This window comes from Podarcis pityusensis (assembly GCF_964106645.2).
Source record: "Podarcis pityusensis genome assembly, chromosome: 8".
Taxonomy (NCBI): Eukaryota; Metazoa; Chordata; class Lepidosauria; order Squamata; family Lacertidae; genus Podarcis; species Podarcis pityusensis.
This window is the reverse complement of record NC_138033.1, coordinates 71215039-71232720: the sequence shown is the minus strand read 5'-3', so window position 1 is coordinate 71232720 and position 17682 is coordinate 71215039. Positions and strand designations below refer to the sequence as shown.

The window sequence follows — 17682 nt, the reverse complement described above, 5'->3', positions numbered from 1 at the left end:
GGTGTTTCGGATCCCAGCTCCTCCTCTCCTCCAGCTCCTTCCCAGCCTGTTTTTGCCGAAAGCCGACGGGCAAGGGAGAGAAGGGGGGCTGCCGCAGTTGCCAGGCAACCGCCAGAGGATTTTCCGCAGCTGCTTCTTGGCCCAGGAGACGGTCCCTATCTGTTGTCTGTTTCCAGGTGGAATGAGAAATCCCTTGTGGTGGGAAGACTCAAGCAGCCTAACCCCAGAAAAGGCCAAGAACGGCCTCCGCGGTTTGCTGGGAAATGCACCGTGAATCTCTTGTGTCTCCCCCAAAGGTTGCAAGATTCTCAGGGCAGGTCCCCTCTTGCTTACGTGACTTTGCCAGGCAGGAGTGGGGAGCCTCAGGCCCGGGGGACAGATGTGGCCCTCCAGGCCTCTCTGTCAGGCCCTTGTAACTCTCCTCCAAGCCACACCCCTTGCTGGTGCTTTTTTCACAACCAGAGTGCTTATTAAGCCTGGCGGGAATGCAGCCTGGTAACGCTGATAAGGCCTCTTGCACATTTGCAAAGCTAAGCAGGGTCCGGTATGGTTTCACAGTGGATGGGAGACTGTGTGTTGAGATCCCTGCGTTGCTGGGGGTTGGACTTGATGACCCTTGGGGTCCCTTCCAACTCTACAATTCTGTGATTCTTTTTGTAAAATATAATTTTTATTAAATTTTCAGAATTTCACAAAAACTTAATCACATCTTTGTTCATAGATAGACTTCCCACCCACACCTCTGTAGTGTTTTTATTCAAACCCTTTCGTACTGCGTTGTATTTCAAGCTCTTTATCAAAAAACAATTATTTTGTCATTTTTCTTCCCCTGCTCATATCTCAAATCATGCCAGTGATTTCATTTGACTACAATATTTTTTATAATAGTCCACAAATCGCCTCCACTCTTCTCTAGAAAGTTCATCATTTTGATCAATTAATTTTGTTGTTAGCTTTGCTATTTCTGCTCCGCCCACTTTTGCTTCTGGCCCCGCCCACCACTGCCATGTAATTCCCTCTCCCAAAGGCTGTCACTGCTTTGTTGCCTGTGATTTAGCAACTTGTTTCTAGCCACACCCAGGCCACACCCCCTTCTCACATTTGCTTCATACCCTCCTTGAGAGTTTTTGCCTGGCTGGAATGTGTCATTGAACTCTGAGCATTTCTCTTGCTTGCCTGGGTAGAGGATAGGGAGGCCTCCTATTCTGCTGTGCAACGCTAAAACATATTCTCATTGTTCTGCCCAGTTTATGACTTGGGCCCTGCCTGCCAGTGGCATGTGGCGGAAGGTTGCCCAGAAAGGAATGGCAGTGGCTACAGATCACAAGTAGGGGGAACAGAATGCTGGACTACATGTGTCAGTCGCCTGATCCAGCAGATCTCTTCTTAGTTTCTTAATGCAGTCCTTGAGGTGGGGGGCGAAAAAGCTCTGTAGCGTGCATGTCAACTTTATATACCATCTTCCATTGTGTAATGTGCAAGTTGGAAGTACGTCGAAACTGACAACAATAAAACAGCAGTATGAAAATCCCTCAATTAATCCACAGTAACGTATAGAACAAGGGTCAGCAAACTTTTTCACAGGGGGCCGGTCCACTGTCCCTCAGACCTTGTGGGGGGCCAGACTATATTTTGGAGCGGGGGGGAGAACAAATTCCTATGCTCCTCAAATAACCCAGAAATGCATTTTAAATAAAAGGACACATTCTACTCATGTAAAAACATGCTGATTCCTGGACCGTCCACTGGCCAGATTTAGAAGGCGATTGGGCCGGATCCGCCCCTGGGCCTTAGTTTGCCTACCCATGGTACAGAACAACACAACACACTGTTCATAACTGGCAAGGACTGATCAGTGTCGAAAGCCGTCCGTTAATCACCTCTGCAATTTATTTCTTTGGAACCATGCAATGAAGAGTATTCCTAAGCAGACAAGGAGACACAAGTTTCAAGATAATTAAATAGCAGCAATCCATTTTCTGTTTCACCAAAATATGGCGGCCAGCTTCTTCCTCCTTAGTCTAAGCATTGCCCTTGTGGAAACCAGCAGGAGAATGGGGACAGAACTAGAATGAGTTGGCTCAGCCCTGTCATTGGCTCTGGCGCCATCTTACTCTTGGGCTCCCTGCTTTCTGCTTCTGAATATCGGATGCGGGAAACGGCAGGAGTAGAGAATCTTGTGCTTCGATCCTGCTTTCAGGCTTCCCAGGGGCCTCTGGCTGGCCACTGCGGGAACAGGACGCTGGACGCAGATGGGCCATTGGCTTAATCCAGCTCTTCGTATGTTCAGCCTGACCATTGGGGTGCAGATGGGATTTGGAGCCCATCAAATCACAGTGCCGTTTTGAGCAACTTTGCTGTACTGTTGCTTCCCCCCTCCCCTCATTTCCGTACCTCCTCTTGATCCGGTGTGTATTTTCCTTTAACGAGTGCCGCCGGGCATCAGGAACCTTGGCAAGGGGAGAGAGTTTTATGTAGCGGCAGCCAGCCTGAGACTCTTTGATGGCATCGGAACTGCCCGTAGCGAAACAAGGGAGGTCAGACACCCCATCGAGCCCAGCCTTGCAACCCCTGTGACAGCCGTACCCTGGAGGCGGGTTGAGGAGAGGGGGCACGGGTTCATTTTGAGCGTGTTGTAGAAGAGAAATCGCCTCTGGTAGGCGCGAGGAAGGAAGCAGGAGACCGTGTTCCGCATCGTGCCTGCGACTCTGGTGAAGTTATTCTGCATAACTCAACAGGCACTGCGAACATCCTGCCAACTGGGACCCTCTGCCTGCAGCTGTAATTTGTTGATGCTTGTGTTAAAAGGGAAGAGAGGAGAGGGAGAGAAGCTCTTAGCGACATCAAAATGGCCCATTAATCAACCCTGGCCTCCCTTTGTTTTTATTATGATTCCTTCAGCTTGAGCAGAGAAGCAAAGAGCATCTGCAGTGGAGGAGCCTGGCAGGACAGGAACTGAGATGGAGGGGGGGTTAAGGGGCCTTGCGGCATGCGTGTTTCGGGAGCAGAAAGGGGGGAGCAGGGGCTGTGATGAATCATGCACGCAAGAGACCCGTAAGCCTATCATTTTTGTGCGCACGCACACACACACCAGCAACTTAGGATTGGCTGGCTTAGATTGGAAGTCTGAGGATCCTAGCGTTTTGTCTTTGTCTCAGGTTTCTAGTCCTCACTGTTGCGGTGCAAAAACATAAAACCTAGAAGGGTTCTTCAGGGCAAGACTTCCACCGTTTCAAACAGAACCGCCTAAGGAGAGCTTTTTCAAACAGCCCAATAGTTTCTTGTCGCATTGCAGGGAGAAAGGTGGGGTGGAATTATTATTATTATTATTTATTAATACGATATCATTTATTGGACTTATTAGTCACATTTTAAACAAAATATAAACTCAGAGCGACTTCAAACATAGAATAGGTGTTATCCATTGGGTGGTATCGAACTTCTGCCCAGCATAGATCCATTGAAGTTAATGGACCTAAGTGAATTATGTCTATTAATTCCAGTGGGTCAGCTCTGGGGGGTGCAAGGCAAACTCCAGAATTCCCCACTCCACCCCAAAACGAAGGCTTTCATTTAGTTTGTATGAAATTCAGATTTGTCAATATCTGCCCATGCCACCCCCCAAAAAGTCTGATTTAAAACATGTTTGTTTGTTTTTAAAAGAACAACAACCATCAGGCAGGTTTGGGGGTTTGTTTGCTTTTTCGTAAATTAACCTTGAACAAAACCGGCAAATCTTCTTTTCCTTTCTTTCTTTCTTTCTTTCTTTCTTTCCTTCCTTCCTTTGACAGGTGGCTGGCCTGACCCTCCTGGCTGTTGGCATTTACAGCGCCAAGAACGCAACTGCGGTCGCTGGACGGTACATTGAGGCCCGCCTGGGCAAGCCGTCGTTGGTGAGGGAAACCTCTCGTTTCACCATCCTGGAAGCTCTCAAGCATCCCATTAAGGTAATCCCTTCTAACATACCGCACGACTCCTCTCATGAGGGGGTGGAATAACCAGGTGGAAGGTACATTCAGCGACATCATAATCAAACGCATTTGTACTTAACTTATTTGTGGCATTTATGTTCCACCTTTTTCCCCCAAAGAGTTTGTCGAGTTCGTGGCCATGCCCTGCCACTACAGATACAGGCAGGAATGCTCCTGAATACCACTTGCTGGAGCCCTCAGGAGGGGAGAATGGTCTTGTCTGCGTGGTCCTGCTTGCAGGTTTCCCCACACACAGTTGGTTGCCCAAGATGCTAGACTAGATGGACTACTGGCTTGATCTAGCAGGACTGTTATGTTCTTAATTTTCAAGCCCAGGATGATTCTGAATTTATAAACAGAAGGGATTTTACGGGCTGAAACCAATGCACCTGTTATTTAGTTCAATATATGCATGGAGACCTCACTCCAGATTTGTGTAGGGTTTACTCCTTAGCCTTTTCTTCTCCTGAAGATGTCCCTCAAGACAGCAGGTACATACGGTATTTTTTGCTCCATAAGACGCGCTTTTTTCCTCCTAAAAGGCAAGGTGAAATGTCTGTGCGTCTTATGGACCGAATGTGTCGATCACTGGCTCCCTTTCTGGCCCTGCCCCCTGGCCCAGGCCTCCATTGCTGAATGTTCTGCAGACGGAGGCTGTTTGTTTCCCCAGCGACATGTGACTGGTTGATTAGATTATCTGTGTGGAAACTCTAGAAACTGCTCCCTTTGCTTTACTAAAGAAGCTGCAGAACTGTGAGTTGAACCCCATAAAAACAGGATTGTTTCCCTTTGCAAAGTAAGCTCAAGAACTTAGAGCTTATCCTCAAAAAACCAGGGCTTTTCCCCTTTGCAAAAGAAGCTGCACAACTTTGAGTTGATCCTCAAAAAGACAGGGCTTTCCTCCTCTAAAAACTAGGTGCGTCTTATGGAGTGAAAAATATGGTACCTCCTTCTGGCAACTCCTGCAGCCAAGCTGGTGCCAGATGTATTGCTCTGTTTCCCTTTGGTCCACATCAACAAGGCCAAGGACGGGGTCTTGTCGTTTGGGCAGCCCAAGACCTCCATACACAGCACTCCAGGTTTGCGCCCCAGAAAGGTCATTTTGGTGCTGCTAATGTTGCAAAAACAACATGGGAGGCAGCAGCTACAAGTTACCGGTCACTACAGCCGCAGCAGGTGCTCTGATCCTCAAGCGGCTTGACTTCACCCCCGGAGACTCAACATAGAATCATAGAACTGTAGAATTGGAAGGGATCCTTAGGATCATCTAGTCCAGGCATAGGCAAACTCCAGCCCTCTAGATGTTTGGGACTACAATTCCCATCATCCCTGACCACTGGTCCTGTTAGCTAGGGATGATGGGAGTTGTAGTCCCTAACATCTGGAGGGCCGGAGTTTGCCTATGCCTGATCTAGTCCAAACCCCTGGCATACAGGAATAGGCAGCTGTCCCATTTGGGGATCGAACCTGCAACCTTGGCATTATCAGCATTCTCTCTGGAGACAGACAGATGCCAAAAACAACATATATAGAGATTATTCCCGTCCTGCCACGAATACCTTTCGGTATTCATATCACCTATAGATATGTTGACAATATAAACTGAAGGGGGAGGAGCTTAAGATATCGTTTATGTGATTGCCACCTAGTGGCCAAAAGGTGAAGTGTTATAAAGTGAAGGGGGAGGAGCTTAAGATACCGTTTACGAGATTGCCACCTAGTGGCCAAAAGGTGAAGTGTTTCTGGGGGGGGGGGAGTTGGAACTGAGCATGCTGCATAACAGAAACTTAAGAAACGGGTATTGGTGTTGCCTGCATGTGTTACAAAATTCACGGGGTGAATAAGCTATATTCTACCGCCATTGTCGGAGGTAGTGTGACTCCGAAGACCAGTTGCTGGTGCAAATGGCCAACCAGATGCCCCATTTGGAAGCCTGCGAGCAGCAGCAACTGTCCCCACCTGCAGTGACCAGTAGCTGGTATTCAGAAGCATCTTGCCTCTGGCAGTGGCGGTAGAGCAAAACTATCATAGCTCATGGCCACTGGTAGCCTTCTGTCCCATGAATTTGGCTAATCCTCTTTTAAAGCCATCTTGGTTTGGGGCAGTGTGTCCCCACTGGTGGGAAATAGGCTTCTCCCATGCCCTTTGTCCATCACCCATCACAACAGGTAACCTGACTGCCTTCACTTTCTTTCCTAGCTTGGCAAGCGGCTCACCAGCAAAGCCCAGGATGCCCTCGAAGGAGTCATTCTCAGTGTGAGTAAATAATAATAATAATTAAATTAAAAAAGACTATTTGTATAAAGAAGGGATGGCTAACCTGTGGTCCTCCAGACATTCCTGGACTACAGCTCCCATCAGCCTCAGCTAACACATCCAATGGCTGGGGATGGATTAGGTGGGCCGTTGGCCTGATCCAACAGGGATGCTTTTGTGTCACATTTTTTGGTCCCTGCCCATAGCAGTGTGATGGGGAAGAGGTGCCAAATTCCAACAGTACCTTGAATTCGAGCCACATCTGCCAAGGGAGTGCGCACTAAAGGCTTTAATTTTCCTGTGCCTGCTATCAGCTAATTCGCCAAATGGTGTGAATTGCCCCCAATGGCCGCAGGATGAAGGTTTCCCCACCCCAGTAAGTTCTCAGCCAGGACAAGATTTGAACCTTGGCTTTCCGCTTCAGCTGTGCCAACTTCTGAAAGAGGAGTTGGACTTCTCCTTCTGCTCCCCTTGAAGATTGCAAAAGCAGCTTCCTCGGGGTCAAAAAAGCATTTCCCAGCTTTGTTTCATTGCCAAGACTGTTGGAGAGAAACGTCGCTCAAGAGGGGTCGAGTGAGTCTTTACTCCGAGCCAAGAATCCACATATGGGGAACCTTTGCTCACCTCCGCACAGCAGCCAGCGAAAAAAATCCCTGAGTCAGCACTCGCAAGCTCCCCCCCCCCCCCATGCCAGCCCCTTAATGGGCTAATAATTTCTGCCCGGGCGCCGCTTGTTGTAGATAATTGTGGGAATAACGCCACAGTTTGACGACTCTCTTTTCCTAGCAAAAAAGCATGCTAGTCAAAGTTGAGGCTGCCCTTTGCTCTCACTAAAGATAAAGGTAAAGGGACCCCTGACCATTAGGGCCAGTCACGACTGACTCTGGGGTTGCGGTGCTCATCTCGCTTTATTGGCCGAGGGAGCCGGCGTACAGCTTCCGGGTCGTGTGGCCAGCATGACTAAGCCGCTTCTAGCGAAACCAGAGCAGCGCATAGAAACACAGTTTACCTTCCCGCCAGAGTGGTACCTATTTATCTACTTGCACTTTGACGTGTTTTCGAACTGCTAGGTTGGCAGGAGCAGGGACCGAGCAACGGGAGCTCACCCCGTTGCGGGGATTCGAACTGCTGACCTTCTGATCGGCAAGTCCTAGGCTCTGTGGTATAACCCACAGTGCCACCTGTGTCCCCTGGCTCTCACTAATGGCACCTTATTCAGGAATTTTGCCATTTCTTCAAAAAGAGCCGTGTGCCTACGCTTAAAAGCAAGGGTGGGCACTGGGTCTAGCTGGCGGGTCGGACGGTTATCTCCCTCACTGCTTGTGGCCACTTTTGGCAGAAGGGCATCAGGTGTCTGACCAGATTGTATGGAACACTTTGCTATAGGGCTTCTCAACTGATTGTTGGGTCTCGCAGAGCACTTTGCAAGAGGCTCCACAGGATCCAACCACAATCAGCTGACTGCACAGGGGCTTGGCAAGACCTTCCAGTCATCCGCCTTGTCAGAATTTGCACAGGGTTTGTGCCTACAACGCCCGTTCTGGCTGACCTGGTGTAGCGGGGCAGGCAGCCCGCGGTTTGGTCAAAACGACCTTGTGGGCCAAATGCGGACTGATTGAGCCTGCCATCTGGAGGTTCCCCACCCCTGGCTAAAAGAGCCTTAGGCATTCCATTTGCCAAAAAGCTCCAAGGATGCTTTGCGGGAGCATCACTCACAGGAGCCGCTCCTGCCACACATCAGCATACACCTGGGCTGTTCAAACCACCCACAAGCAAGCCTAGCAATTCACAGGAGCGAGTAAATGTAAATGAGGCCATAGGCAAGAGCATGCCATCTGTTCCCAGCATGCACCGGGAGCTGCTCATCCCACACGTTAGCAAGCAACGAAATGCAAGCATGTTCATCTCTTTTTTACTTCGTAAAAACTGTGTGCCCCTTGATTGTAAAGAAAACCGCAAGGTCGTTTACGGAAAGAACAAAACGATGCAATTGCTGGGGCAAACAACTATTTAAAACATTTTTTTTCAAAGTTAAAATCAGTTATAAACTACACACAGATCAAAACAAGTGTCAGCTCCCCTAACGTTTTTGAGCAGTACAGTGGTGACACCTGCCTGGTGTCAGTAGGCAGGGAGTTCTAAAGCGAAGATGCTCTCTAAAAGAATGATTCCTTACAAATGCAATGTCATGCAGCCGCTATAACAGCGCCGGATCCACAGATCAAAATGGTCGAGTGGGCAGATATGGGGGAAAGCGATCTCGCAGGTCCCAAGTTGCTCAGGGCTTTACCTATTAATGGTAACAGCTTGGTAGCAAAGACTATTCTGTTTGGGTCTCTGAGCACAGCTATTCCATGCCGACCAGGTCTCACTCCTGCCGGCAGTCGTGCTGCAACATTCTGCGCAAGCTGCAGCTTGCGAGTCAAGCACAAGGGAAGCCCCACGCTGCTTCTGGCATGCAGCACAAGAACACACGCATGAGCAAGCACCAAAGATGGTTTCCTCCATGCCCTGATTGTGGGCATCCCAGAGGCATCGTGACGGAAACAGGATACTGGGCTGGTTGGAAATTTGGTCTGAGTCCGAGGGCTCGTACGTAGGTAGAGTCCCTGACCCACCCACCCGGTGTTTATTCCATGTCTTCTTAGTTCAACCTTGCCCTTTTTCCATATTTTTATTTTTTTTTGCAGCCAAAGCTGGAGGAGCGAGTGAGAGACATTGCCATTGCGACACGGAACACGCGGAACAACAAAAGCTTGTACAGGAACATCCTCATGTACGGCCCCCCTGGGACGGGGAAGACTCTCTTTGCCAAGGTAGCCCCAGTGGCATCATTGCGATGTGATCACTGCCAGCAGCTCAATTGACAGCCTCTCGGGTCACCACTCCTGAAGGCAGGGGAGAGCTCTTTGCATCAGGGCACACTTATAAATCCTGCTCTGGTCGGCATCAGACCAGAGGGTTGGGGCCCTCTGGTCGGCTTAAAGTTGAGGGTCTGGGGCTTCAGGCTAGTCCCAGTCACTGAGCCTTTGATAGGATCACCTGAGTATGTTTCTGTGACCTTTATTCATGAGGGCTAGGATGCTTTTTAATTTTTTTTTTAAAATTATAATTTTGGAATTTGGGGTTTTGCAATATATTCTACAGAGCTATGTAAACACCATAGGGCAAATGTTTATTATTATTATTATTATTATTATTATCACAGTGGTACCTCAGGTTACATACGCTTCAGGTTACAGACTCCGCTAACCCAGAAATAGTGTTTCAGGTTAAGAACTTTGCTTCAGGATGAGAACAGAAATCGTGCTCTGGTGGCATGGCAGCAGCGGGAGGCCCCATTAGCTAAAGTGGTGCTTCAGGTTACAAACAGTTTCAGGTTAAGAACGGACCTCCGGAACGAATTAAGTACTTAACCCGAGGTACCACTGTATTATTATTATTATTATTATTATTATTATTAATTAAATTTGTATACTGCCGTATATCTGCAGGTCTCAGGGTGGTTTGCAAGACAAGATCACAATATAAAAACACAGACTACATAATCAAAATAAAAACAAAAACAGTCCAGTAACTCCCCCCGCCCCAACACATTTTTAAAGGGCATTGGGTGTCAATGTTTATCATTAGTTGATTTTCTTTTTCGCTCCTCTAGTTGCTGAGCCTTTGATGGGGCCCTTGAGTATGTTTCTGTGTCATTTAGAAATGAGGATTAGGAACCTGCTTTTTTAAAGTATTTTAAAAAAATATTATTGGGAAGATAGTTTGTGTACAAGATTCTACAGTTATGTAAATAAAAAGGTAAAGGTAAAGGACCCCTGGCAGTTAATTTCAGTTGTGAACGACTCTGGGGTTGCGGCGCTCATCTCGCTTTATTGGCCGACGGAGCCGGCGTACAGCTTCCGGGTCATGTGGCCAGCATGACTAAGCCGCTTCTGGCGAAACCAGAGCAGCGCACGGAAACGCCGCTTACCTTCCCACCAGAGCAGTACCTATTTATCTACTTGCACTTTGACGTGCTTTCGAACTGCTAGGTTGGCAGGAGCAGGGACCGAGCAACGGGAGCTCACCCCGTCGCAGGGATTCGAACTGCCAACCTTCTGATCAGCAAGCCCAAGAGGCTCAGTGGTTTAGACCACAGTGCCACCCGCATCCCTTTATGTAAATATCACAGGGCAAATGTTGATTGTTATTTGATTTCTCCCTCTCCCCCCTCCTTTCTTTCTCCCTCCCTCCCTCTCTCTCTCTCTCTCTCTCTCTCTCTCTGTCTTTTTCTCTGCTCCAGAAATTAGCCATGCATTCTGGCATGGATTACGCCATCATGACTGGTGGTGACGTCGCCCCCATGGGGCGGGAAGGAGTTACTGCCATGCACAAGGTCTTTGACTGGGCAAATACAAGCCGGAGAGGGTAAGCTTTGATCTGTTTCCCACCACTTTCTCAGATCGAGAGTTCCATCTTGCTTTTACACACATGCACACACACAAAAAGATGTTGCTTTCCTCTCAGTACACAATCCGTTGCAGTTTTCAGTTGCTTCATTTAATCTTGGTGTGGGCTGGGCGGTTTCCAACAGAATATTAAAAACACAATAAAACATCAAACATTAAAAATCACCAAGCGGTGATTGCAGAACCGTTCATGGGACGGATCTGGAGGGCAATTGGGCCGGATTTGGCCCGCGGGCCTTAGTTTGCCGGCCCCTGCCATACACCGAGTCAGACCAATGGTCCATCTAGCTTGGTTCTGTCTACACTGACTGGCAGCAACTGTCCGGGGTTTCAGGAAGAGAGTCGCTCCCAGCCCCACCTGGAGATACTGTTCGGGATTGAACCCGGACTCTTCTGCGCACACAGCGGATGCACTGCCCCTGAGCCACGGTGCTTCCCTGAAACTTAAAGCCTACTGTGCAGAGGTTAAGTTGACCTTCTTGGCCCCGCCTACTTTTGCCTCTGGTCCCGCCTGCTGCTCGCATGCAGCCATCGAGTTGAAAGAGGTTCTACATTCCTGCTGTTGTGGTACCCAGCATGTTCTCTACAATACCGTGGTACCTCGGGTTACATAGGCTTCAGGTTACATACGCTTCAGGTTACAGACTCCGCTAACCCAGAAATATTGCTTCAGGTTAGGAACTTTGCTTCAGGATGAGAACAGAAATTGTGCTCCGGCGGCAGCGGGAGGCCCCATTAGCTAAAGTGGTGCTTCAGGTTAAGAACAGTTTCAGGTTAAGAACAGACCTCCGGAACGAATTAAGTACTTAACCCGAGGTACCACTGTAAAAAGAAAGCAAATACCTTCCACAGTAATGGTGCTGTTTGGCGCTTCGTCTCTTCTCTCCTGCACCTCCAAGCATCTCCCAGAGACCCATTAAAACCGAGTAAGAGGAACTGGGGATCCGGCGCTGTGTGCCTATGCCGTCCTATTTTGTGGGGGGTGCCGAAGGAGGGAGGTTCGGGGATGGCGCTGAGCGTGGCTAATTGATGATGTATGTGTCCCTTGATTGGCTCCGACAGACATTCGCTCCCTTTGTCCAAACTGATACGCAGGCACATTCATCACCAGAATGTTTCTATTTTCCACCTTTTTCTTTCCTTAAAAAGAAAGGGGGGGGGGGGAGAGAGAGAGAATGGAAAGCCACCCATGAAATGAAATATTTAGAGCACTGCAAAACAAACTTCCTTTTGCAGAGGGTTTTTCGTGGCCCACCTTTTTGTGGGGGGAAACGGCAAGAAAAGCTGAAATGCTGCATGTGTTTAAAAATGCATTGGCGGTCCATGTTAAATTATTCACCGGCCGGGGGGGGGGGTGGAGAGAGAAAGCCAGCAGAATTGCAGATCCCAGAATGTGACAAAGCAGCCTCTCATAGCTCCCTGAGTGACTTCTGAAACCCTCCTCCCCTTTGGTACTTTACAAGCCAAACCCTAGAGCTATGGTGTGTTTTCATGCTATTCCATCCTTAAGGAGTCTTTTTAAAAATTAAAAAAAGCATTGTGGTTTGTATGCCAGGGAGCATAGTAACACAGAAAAACATATCCATGGTTTTATCAGTTTAGTTCACACCTGGCCATTGGACATGCTGGTTGATGGGAGGAGTTTGTTTTTGGACTACAACTCCCATCATCCATGCCTATCGGCTGCGCTGGCAGATGTTGCTACTGTTGTAGTCACTTTATTTATTTATTTGAATTGTTTCCGTGCATTGTTGTCGCTGCTGCCGCTGCTGTTGTTATTTAATCTCAAAAGCTGTTGACAACCCAGTTTAAAGCACCAAGTTAAAAAATTGCACAATATCAGAACGAAACCTTAACAGATGAAGCTTGCGTATATAATGTGTCTTTAAAGCAGCATAACGGACAAGAAAGCAAAATTCTCTCTTAAACCGTATCGTGGATAAAAATCGAAGGCTTTCATGCAGTCCTCAGAGCTGACCCATGGAAATTAGCGAACCTAAGTTACTCATGCGTGTGTTAAATTTTAACGGGCCTACTCTGAGTAGGACTGACTAACGTAGGTCACAACCCAAAAGCAATAGATGCCACAAAACCTACTCTGAGCAGATGCGTTGAAATGAATGAACTTGTCTAACTTAGGTCCTCTGGTGGGCACGCTCCAAGGAAGTCTTGGTTAGGCACAATCCCATATTTGTTATTTTTTTACACCGAAGCGTCTTGGGTGAACTTTGGATTGGTGATGGCCCAACTCTGCAAGGATGGTGGGCCCATTTGCTTGACCCACTGCTCCTGCCAGGCTCACCCAGGCTTTTCATTTTTTTTAACAGCCTCTTGTTGTTTGTGGACGAAGCTGATGCGTTCCTGCGGAAGAGGTCAACGGCAAGTACTTCACACTCCCTTCTCTCTCTCTTGCATGTTGTATGCATGCTATCGTTTAGTTTTTACCGAGTATTTATAAACTGCTTTTCATGGAATGTTTCGCAATCGTAGGGTGGGGAACCACGAAATAATAATAATAATAATAATAATAATAATAATAATAATAATAATAATTTTTTATTTATATCCCGCCCTCCCCAGCCGAAGCCGGGCTCAGGGCGGCTAACAACAATAAAACAATACAAAAGTACAGCATAAACAACACTCTAAAATCATTATAAAATTCATTAATTCAAGCCACTGGCAACCATTGGGCCAGAGCTCTGCGAAGATTGCCGAGGGAGGGAGTCAGGCTGTGCCCTGGCCAAAGGCCTGGTGGAACAGCTCTGTCTTGCAGGCCCTGCGGAAAGATGTCAAGTCCCGCAGGGCCCTGGTCTCTTGTGACAGAGTGTTCCATCAGATCGGAGCCACAGCCGAAAAAGCCCTGGCTCTAGTTGAGGCCAGCCTAACTTCTCTGTGGCCTGGGACCTTCAAGATGTTTTTATTTGAAGACCGTAAGTTTCTCTGTGAGGCATACCAGGAGAGGCGGTCCCGTAGGTACGAGGGTAATAATTAAAATATGGCTATACAGAAAACACACACACATTTAGTTAGTTTCGTTATTCCCTGCTTGGGATTCTGGAATATTCCGTGAAAAGCAGGTTATAAATACTTGATAATAACAAACTGAAGGAGTATGTGTTTTCTGTATTTTTATATTTTAATGCATGGTTAATTTAATTGTGATTTCTCCTCCTTGCAGGAAAAAATCAGCGAAGACCTACGAGCCACGTTGAATGCCTTCCTGCACAGGACGGGGCAGCACAGCAACAAGTAAGATTCAGGGGAAACATAAGAGCCATCTTCCAATGTCTGAAGGTGTGTCATGCAGAAGATGAAACAGACTCTTTGGGTTGTGTCCCAACATTTGTCCTACTCAGATTAGATCCATAGACTTGCAAGGTCGCCTTACCTTCCATATACAGTGATACCTCGGGTTACATACGCTTCAGGTTACAGACTCCACTAACCCAGAAATAGTGCTTCAGGTTAAGAACTTTGCTTCAGGTTGAGAACAGAAATTGTGCTCCTGTGGCGCGGTGGTAGCGGGAGGCCCCATTAGCTAAAGTGGTGCTTCAGGATAAGAACAGTTTCAGGTTAAGAACAGACCTCCGGAACAAATTAAGTACTTAACCCGAGGTACCACTGTATAGCTCCACCCACTTTTGCCTCTGGCTCCGCCCATGTGGCCCCTGGAAGGTTGTCAAGAATGGAATCTGGCCCTCAGGCTGAACAAAGTTTTCCCCATACCATAGACATATGTATTACTCTTGGATTTTGAGCCTTCTCTGGGCATAGCCAACCCATTTTGTTTTAAAATAAATAAATGATGAAATGGGATATTATCTCAGCGTTGCTTTCCACTGCAGAATTCCTTATTGCCCGCAGGCCTGTCTAATTATACATTTGGCTTCACTCTAGTTATCCTGTTTTGATGGTTCTACTCTCCCCCCCCCCACACACACACAAAAAGCAAATTTGATTGGTGCATATCTTCATTTAGGGAATAGTTCTGGGTTCCCTCTTAAAAAAACAATGTTCTGCAGAGCCTGTAAGGAATTGACTCCAGTCACTCAACGCCACAGTAACGTATGCAAATCCACCAATAATGAGCCCCCCGGGAGACAGTTAACTGGCAATTATGCCTTCTGTCAGGAAAATGTGTGCTTTTAAGTAGCCAATTTTACGCTTCTAGCAAACCCTTCAGGAATGCCGAGTCCTGGACGTTCAGAGTTACTGTTTCCAAGAGCAACTGGTTGGGTCCAAGATGGCTGCCCTCTCATCCTCTTCCAAAATGCCTGCCAGTTCTCCTATTCAGAGTGCCCCCAGAAGCGCAAACGGGAGACGCCTGTCACTCAAGCTTTTTTATGCTTCTGAAGTTTGGTTAAGGTAAAATGGTAGGACGGTTAAGTCCAGTCAGAGGCAGCTATGGGGTTGCGGCGCTCAGCTCGCTTTTAGGGCAAGGGAGCCAGCGTTTGTCCGCAGACAGCTTTCCGTGTCATGTGGCCAGCATGACTAAACCGTTTCTGGCACAATGGGACGCCGTGATGGAAACCAGAGCATGCAGAAATGCCATTAACCTTCCCGCCTCAGTGGTACCTATTTATCTACTTGCACTGGTATGCTTTCAAACTGCTAGATTGGCAGATTTGGTTAAACCACCACTTGACCCCTGTAATTCTTGTTTTCGTTTTGCTCTGTGCATTTTTACTTTTGTTTGAGGAGTGAATCTGAGGTGGTCTGGGGAACCTATATGAATTTTAAACGCGATAGAGAGATTCGGTCAGAAAAATAGTAGCGTAAGAAGCTGTGTTAGACAGGCTTGTGTACACACCATGTATTTAAAGCACATGACATTCCCCACCCCCAAGGATCCTGGGAACTGTAGTTCGTTAAGAGTGCTGGGAATTGTAGCTCTGTGAGGCATAAACTACAATTCCCAGGGTTCTTTGGGGTTGGGAGTCATGTGCTTTAAATGTACGGTTGTATACGCTTCCCTAGTCAGACATGGCCCATCTAGCTCAGTATTGTTCTTTCCTCTCAGATGTTGTTGGACTCCAACTCCCATCAGCCCCAGCCAGCATGGCCAACAGTCAAGGATGATGGGAATTGTAGTCTAGTGACATCCAGAGTTGAAGAAAGCCAGTCTATGTTGATAGGCAGCATCTCTCTAGAGTTTGTGGTCAGGGTCTTCCTCAGCCCTGCATGGGGATTTGAACCCTGATCCCCGGCCCTCCTGGTACCTGCTGTTCAAACCAGCCACTCTGAGGTTCTTCATTTCAGGGCCTGCGCTAGGAGTGTGCTAAATGTGAAGCGGAACAGCTCCAGGACAGTCTAAATAGTTTTCTTGCTCTTATGCTTTGCCTTAGGCTGGAAACATTAAATAATAATACTACAGATTCTGCTTATGTTGGTTGGGAGGGGAAAGGGAGGATGTTTCCAGTTTGTACCAAATGTGCACATCCCTAATAAACTATTTATTTATTGGCCGCTGTATAAGCCAAGCTATATTTGTGGCCATCTTGCCACGGATTAAATGGAACAAAATTTACCGTAAATCAGTATAATGCAGTTTATACACCATATAATACGCCTTGTAAAATAAGGTATCACTATAAAAAGGCAGAAGAGAAGGAGATTTTTGTCGGGTTAAAGCCATTGAAATGAAAGGAGGAGAAATAAAAACTCAACAGGGCTGCCTTTGAACTGTAATAATGCTTCTTGCTTGCCTTGTTTGTGAGTGTGTGTGTTAGTTCTCTCCCACTCCAAGTAGACCCCTTGAAGCTAATGCATATGACTTAACATAGAAATAATAATTTTGTCTGCTCTGAGTAGAACTTAGCTGGTTGCAACGCTAAGATTTCTGCCTGAGTTTTGCATTGGGGAGGGTCAAGTCCATGGCTCCACCAACTTTTGGCTCTGCCCTTGCCCAGCCCTGTTATGTGGCCCCCACAATGTTGCCCAGAGGGGAATGTGGACCTCGGGCTGGAGAGAAAAACGTTCCCTACCCCTGAAATAAATAAATACATTCTGGGGTTTATTGTCATTAGCAGAAATAGTCTGTTAAATATTGTGCATGTTAAAAGGATGTTATTTAAATACCGTATTTTTCCATGTACAAGACTATGCCCCCCCATTTTTTTAGTCAAAAATTGGGGGGGTCGTCTTATATGCAGATTTATACGGTGAGTCTTGGGTGAGCTGGCGGCTTCTGGCAGCTCCTGAGTCACTTGACTGCCAGAACAACTTTTTTTTTGGCGATTTTCAAAAGAAAGAAAAAGCAATTTTGGGCGATTTCCTCCAAAAGCTGAACTTTAAAATACTGATTTCTTAATTTTGGACTCCCCAAAGTAGGGGTCACCTTATACATGGGGTCATGTTATACACGGAAAAATACGGTAACAGGTAAGAAATTGCCCCCTTTTTTGTCATTGTTGTCTGGGAAAGCATTTAGGACTTTGGGTCATTGTGTCTGTCCCTCTGGGATCTCGTCAGGACTGCGTAGCCGCAAGCCAGGAATGGGGAAATCAAGAAAAGCAGCCAGTTTCCGAATGAATGTGGAGATGGTGGCACACACACACACCCCCCGGCCTCCCCCCCCCCCCCCCGCTGACCCCAGGGGGGCCATCTCGGAACAGATGGCGAGAGTGTCGCCGCCAGCGCCCATTAGGAAAACAGGCTGATTCAAATCATAATGCGCCATTAAATCAGGGCTTATTGTCAGTCGGCGAGAGAGAGGGCCGGAGGGGGTTGCGGGCAGAAGAGAGGCGGCAGGCGCTGGCTGTGAAGCAAAAGGATGCTTAAAGCACTGCGTGAAGTTTTGGGAAGGAGCTGGGAGCATTTTGAGAGAAGTAAAGGAGGCAAGCGGCAGAAGAGGGTATGCCTTAGCCCACAGTGCTAAACACACAAGTCCTGGGAAGTGAGACCCATGGGATGTAAAATAATGAGTAGATAGGCACAGGATTGTTGCTTTTAAGCTTCACCAGCACGCACTCATTCTCTCTGTGTGTGTGCTTTTCTTT

At 47.5% G+C, this 17682-nt stretch overlaps 2 protein-coding genes across 2 annotated transcripts in view; one reads left to right on the top strand and one right to left on the bottom strand.

Moving 5' to 3' along the window:
• The window catches only part of FNDC10 (fibronectin type III domain containing 10), a 367304-nt gene that overhangs the window by 200741 nt on the left and 148881 nt on the right, over positions 1-17682 (bottom strand). The window lies entirely within an intron of this gene.
• The window catches only part of ATAD3A (ATPase family AAA domain containing 3A), a 41624-nt gene that overhangs the window by 12234 nt on the left and 11708 nt on the right, over positions 1-17682 (top strand). The window contains exons 8-13 of the mRNA XM_081016135.1: positions 3792-3947; positions 6171-6227; positions 8918-9043; positions 10516-10640; positions 13009-13060; positions 13863-13933. Coding sequence (XP_080872261.1) covers positions 3792-3947; positions 6171-6227; positions 8918-9043; positions 10516-10640; positions 13009-13060; positions 13863-13933 — 587 coding nt within the window. The remainder of the gene's footprint in view (positions 1-3791; positions 3948-6170; positions 6228-8917; positions 9044-10515; positions 10641-13008; positions 13061-13862; positions 13934-17682) is intronic.